Source organism: Cynara cardunculus (assembly GCF_001531365.2).
Source record: "Cynara cardunculus var. scolymus isolate 2C chromosome LG 17, CcrdV1, whole genome shotgun sequence".
Taxonomy (NCBI): Eukaryota; Viridiplantae; Streptophyta; class Magnoliopsida; order Asterales; family Asteraceae; genus Cynara; species Cynara cardunculus.
Genome location: NC_037544.1, coordinates 25,317,127 through 25,322,285, shown reverse-complemented (window position 1 = coordinate 25,322,285; position 5,159 = coordinate 25,317,127). Strand labels below are relative to the sequence as shown.

The 5,159-nt window shown below is 36.9% G+C and overlaps 1 protein-coding gene across 1 annotated transcript; it reads right to left on the bottom strand.

The window, feature by feature from the left end:
- Positions 1–4,353: 4,353 nt before the first annotated feature.
- LOC112499929 (ethylene-responsive transcription factor CRF1-like) lies at positions 4,354–4,809 on the bottom strand. The gene has a single exon (XM_025103195.1). The coding sequence runs from the start codon at positions 4,807–4,809 to the stop codon at positions 4,354–4,356; it is 456 nt and encodes a 151-aa protein (XP_024958963.1).
- Positions 4,810–5,159: the final 350 nt, after the last annotated feature.

The following is a 5,159-nucleotide window of genomic DNA, read 5'->3' as shown; positions in this document are numbered from 1 at the left end:
AGTTCAGTTTTTGGGGCAAGTTATCTCAAAAGAAGGGATTAAAGTAGATCCATTCAAGATTGAAGCTATTAAAAAATGGGAAGCTCCAAAGACTCCAACTGAAGTCAGAAGTTTTCTTGGATTGGCTGGGTATTATCGTAAGTTTATACAGGATTTCTCTCGTATAGCTACTCCATTAACGAAGCTGACCAAGAAAAATGTGAAATATGAGTGGGATGAAGCACAAGCTCAAGCCTTTCAGATGTTAAAAGATAAGTTATGCAGTGCACCAATTATATCTTTGCCAGATGGAATGGAAGATTTTGTGGTATATAGTGACGCATCAAAGATGGGTTTGGGTTGTGTATTAATGCAACATGGAAAGGTAATAGCTTATGCTTCTAGACAATTAAAAGATCATGAAAGGCAGTATCCTACTTATGATATGGAATTGACAGCAGTAGTGTTTGCAACATCTGTTCCATCAGAAAGATCTGAATATGCGTCATGGAAAGGTAAGAGCTTGCAACATCTGTTCCATCAGAAAGATCTGAATATGCGTCAGAGAAGATGGTTGGAATTGGTAAGTGATTATGATTATGAAATTTTATATCATCCAGGAAAGGCAAACGTAGTGGCCGATGCGTTAAGTCGACAAGAGAAAAATGGAACTATCAAAGCTATAGCTTTACGAGTTGAGTTGTTACCCAGTATTCAAGAAGAGTTACAAGAATTTCAATACGAGGCAATGAAAAAGGATAAGATCAAACAGGAAAGCTTGGGTGGATTAATATCTGATTTGGTGAAATATGACAGGGAGTTATGGAAATTCCAAAATAGAATTTGGGTACCATGCTATGGTGATCTCAGAAAACGCATTTTGGATGAGGCTCATAAGTCACGTTTCACAATTCATCCAGGTACAAATAAAATGTATCGGGATTTGAAGCAGCACTATTGGTGGCCAGGTATGAAGAAGGATATTGCTAAGCATGTTGAGCAATGCTTAACATGTATTCAAGTAAAGATTGAACACCAACGCCCTTATGGTAAATTACAATCGTTAGAAATTCCAGTGTGGAAGTGGGATCATATCACTATGGATTTCATAACCAAATTGCCGAGAACATCAAAAGGTTATGATGCTATATGGGTGATAGTAGATCGATTATCTAAATCTGCACATTTCTTACCTATGAAAGAGTCATATTTAATGGAGAGATTGGCAAAATTGTAAATTGATGAGATAGTGATGCGACATGGTGTTCCTCTATCAATTGTTTCTGATAGAGATAGTCGATTCCTTTCTATGTTTTGGAAAAGTTTCCAAAGAGAGATGGGTTCTCAGATTAAGTTAAGCACAACTTATCACCCTTAGACTGATGGACAAAGTGAACGAACTATCCAAACTTTAGAGGATATGCTGAGAGCACGTGTCATTGATTTTGGAGGGTCATGGGTTAGTTATTTGGCTCTAGTGGAATTTGCATATAACAATAACTACCATTCAAGTATTCAGGCAGCACCTTTCGAGGTTCTGTATGGGCGAAAATGTCGAACTCCATTGTGTTGGAATGAAATAGGTGAAAAACAGTTGGTTGGGCCTGAGTTAGTTCAGCAAACTGCAAATAAAATTGGARTAATAMGGGAACGAATGAAAGCGGCACAAGATAGACAAAGAAGTTATGCAGATAAACGTCGGAAGTCGATTGAGTTTCAAGTGGGTGATAGAGTGATGTTAAAAGTATCACCTTGGAAAGGAATGGTACGTTTTGGAAAAAGAGGGAAGTTAAGTCYAARATATGTTGGACCATTCCCTATTATTGGAAGAGTTGGGGAAGTGGCTTATAAGTTARAACTTCCTTTAGAGCTAAGTGGAATCCATGACACATTTCATGTGTCGAATTTAAGGAAGTGTCTAATAAATCCAGATGTGGCAGTGCCACTACCTGAAATAAAGGTGGATGAAAAGTTATGCTTTGAAGAAACCCCTGAACAGATTACTGACTACAAGATGAAGAAACTACGAAACAAAGAGGTTGGATTAGTAAAGGTTCAGTGACGTTATCATAAAAGACCAGATGCCACCTGGGAACCGGAATCTGAAATGCGAATGAAATATCCCTACCTTTTTGCTTAAATGGAATTTCGGGATGGAATTCTTTTAAGGAGGGAATGTTGTAATATTCGGGTTTCAAGTTTTTAATTTAAGATTGTTGATTTTATATATATATATATATATATATATATATATAATATTTATGTGTGCTAGGAATGTGTGAAGATGATGAGGTGTCTGTTTTGCCGACTCTTGTAAAAGACGGCCATACACTTGCTATAAATAGCAAGTGTATGTAATATTAAGGGGTTGGTTTTCTGGAGGATTTTCATCATATATTGAGCAAAAGGACTGAAGGTGATCGTAGACTTAATCCGTTCAAACAATTCTAAGGTGAGTGTTTTATGCTTTGATGTATCAATTGTGGTATAACAATTGTAATTGTTTGAAACAGTTTATTATGTTTCATATATTATTCGGATTTCATCTAAACCGGTCAAGAGTTGACCGGATATTTTCCTAAACTGCCCAAGTGTTGTCCGGATATCTTCTTAAACCGCCCAAGTGTTGATCGGTTTATTCTTAAACCGCCCAAGTGTTGTCCGAATATTTTCTTAAACCGCCCAAGTGTTGACCGGTTTATTCTTAAACCGCCCAAGTGTTGTCCGAATATTTTCTTAAACMGCCCAAGTGTTAACCGGATTAAGAGCTAATCTGCTCAAGCCATGTCCGATTTATCTTTTTCTACTCTAAGTAATTGTCCGGATTTCATATCCGGACAGGGTTGATGGGACTTCAAATCCGGCTAATGTGTTGAAGCTTTTGATATGAAATTTCTCAAGATAGATGAAATGGCGGTGTAACCGCGAGAGAGATGAAATGGCGGTGTAACTGCGAGAAAGATGAAAAGGCGGTGTAACCGCGAGAAAGATGAAAAGGCGTTGTAACCGCGAGAGAGATGAAATGACGGTGTAACCGCGAGAGAGATGAAATGACGGTGTAACCGCGAGAGAGATGAAAAGATATGTGATAAATATAGATAAAATGTTTGTGATATACAGGTTTGATTCTAAACTGCTAGTTTAAAAAGTATGTTGTTGATATGAGTTATATACACTCACTAGACCTTTTGGGTCTAACGCTTAGTTGTTGGACTAACCTGTTTTGCAGGTCATCATTTTTCGCAGGATAAAGGCAATGGAAAAGTTTAGAATTGATGACTTTTTGTTACTCATAAATGTATTAAAGAAAGTTTTTGTTAGTCCATATTTTGTAAACATTATTACATTATGTGTTATAAGTATGATGATGTGGATTATCTGTCTGGTGGAAATTGTGGGTTGTTACACCAGATGAGGCGGTTATGGCAACCGTAAATTAATGGTCTAAATACAACGTAAATTAAGAAACTGCTTGTCAATTTTTGTTTGCACGTTTGTTTTTCAAAGTTATGTACCAGATTGTGGAGTCAGAGCTAATGAGAAGGCCTAAAAATGTTTGAGTGTTGTATGCAGAGCTTCACTCCACACAGACAGGTTCACTTACGGTTCAAATGGGTATACTTAAGTGGCATTTCTCCCTTTACACGTTTATTTTCCTTTTTTTTTGTGGCTTAATTGATGCTTGAGACTTCTAAAAACAACTCTGATATGTTCTATAGCTAACTAATTCTCGGTCCATTGTAATTAGGATTGTAAGTCTGGACATACAAGTCTGGACGAGTATGTCTTTGTCTACGTGCATAATTGTATGCCAGCCTTACAAGGTAGCATGCCTTAGAAATCTGAGAACAAATCTTAACTCCTTCTCTCAAATGGAAATTCAGAATTCTCTTCCCATAATTGATGTTTCGGACAGAGGAAACATCTCTGATATGTCTATGTATCACTAAATCTGAAGTCATTATTTCCAGACTTTTGCCTTATGTACACGAAAGTCTGGACCTATGATCCCATGATAGAGTCAGAGTTGCATGGCAGAGCTAGAAGGTACATCGCAAAAACATCTCATCACAAATATGAACTCATATTCCACAATTACAATTCAGATTTCTCTTCAGCATTTATGACGCTTACGTGAATACACAAATAAATCCCATTAGACTTAAGCTCTGTATATGGGTCAACTCTTTTTGTGACCTATATATATTTTGTAAAAAAAACATCATTTACAACTGTTTGAAAAACAAAATAAAACTAATCAGGCAAACGACTAAATGTTAATCAAACATATGCATTAATACGATAGTAACAAAATAATACAATAGTACTCAATTAAACAGCTACAACAACTAACTAAAATAAGTTCCAGCCATTTTAGGAAAACCATAAATCTAAAGTTCTATCTGAAATATCTTCAAAGTAGTTATCTATTTTTAAAGTTGAGGAAGATCCACATCCAGTCTCAGAAATGAAGTCAAAAGCTATAGGGGCTATACCAAAATCATCAAATTGTTTCGAGTTTATAGACCTGAAATCATGATGCATGTTAAAGGATGCAACTTCATCATCAATTTGTATTGAACCAAATGATTGATAATCCAAAGATGGTGCATCCGCAAGTGGAAGCTTGAGTGACTTTCGGTTGGGATGATGGTCGGACATTGATGTAACATTCGTCGGTGGTGGGTTTTCTAAAACCGTTGGAAAAACAAAATTTGTAATAGCAGCAGCCCCATGGAGTTTGATGGCAACATTATCATATACCATGGCAGCTTCCTCCGACGTATCATATGTTCCCAACCATAACTGTTGGCGTGTAGCCGAATCCATAATCTCCGTTCCCCATCTACCCCAACGTCTTTTCCGTACTCCTCGGAACTTTCTAACTTATCCTCTGAACTTTTCTTCTTCTTCATAGCTTTCTGTTTCGAATCTACAACACATGGGATGTGCTGGTTGTCGTCATATTGCCATTCTAGTTTTGCTTGACGGTTGTATGTTAATTTCATTAACATACTTCTTTACACGCCACCGTTCAAAAATGTGATCATCTTCATCTCCTGAAGAATCAGTTGCATAGGGATCGGTCATTGATATTCTTATAAGTTTTGGGAATGGTAACTCTTCTTGGTCAGAAAACTTCTCTGACATTGTCGGAACCTCCTTTGTTATATGCCTTT

Coding starts and splice junctions, on each gene's coding strand:
- LOC112499929 (XM_025103195.1), bottom strand. CDS start 4,809: ATGGATTCGGCTACACGCCAACAGTTATGGTTGGGAACATATGATACG.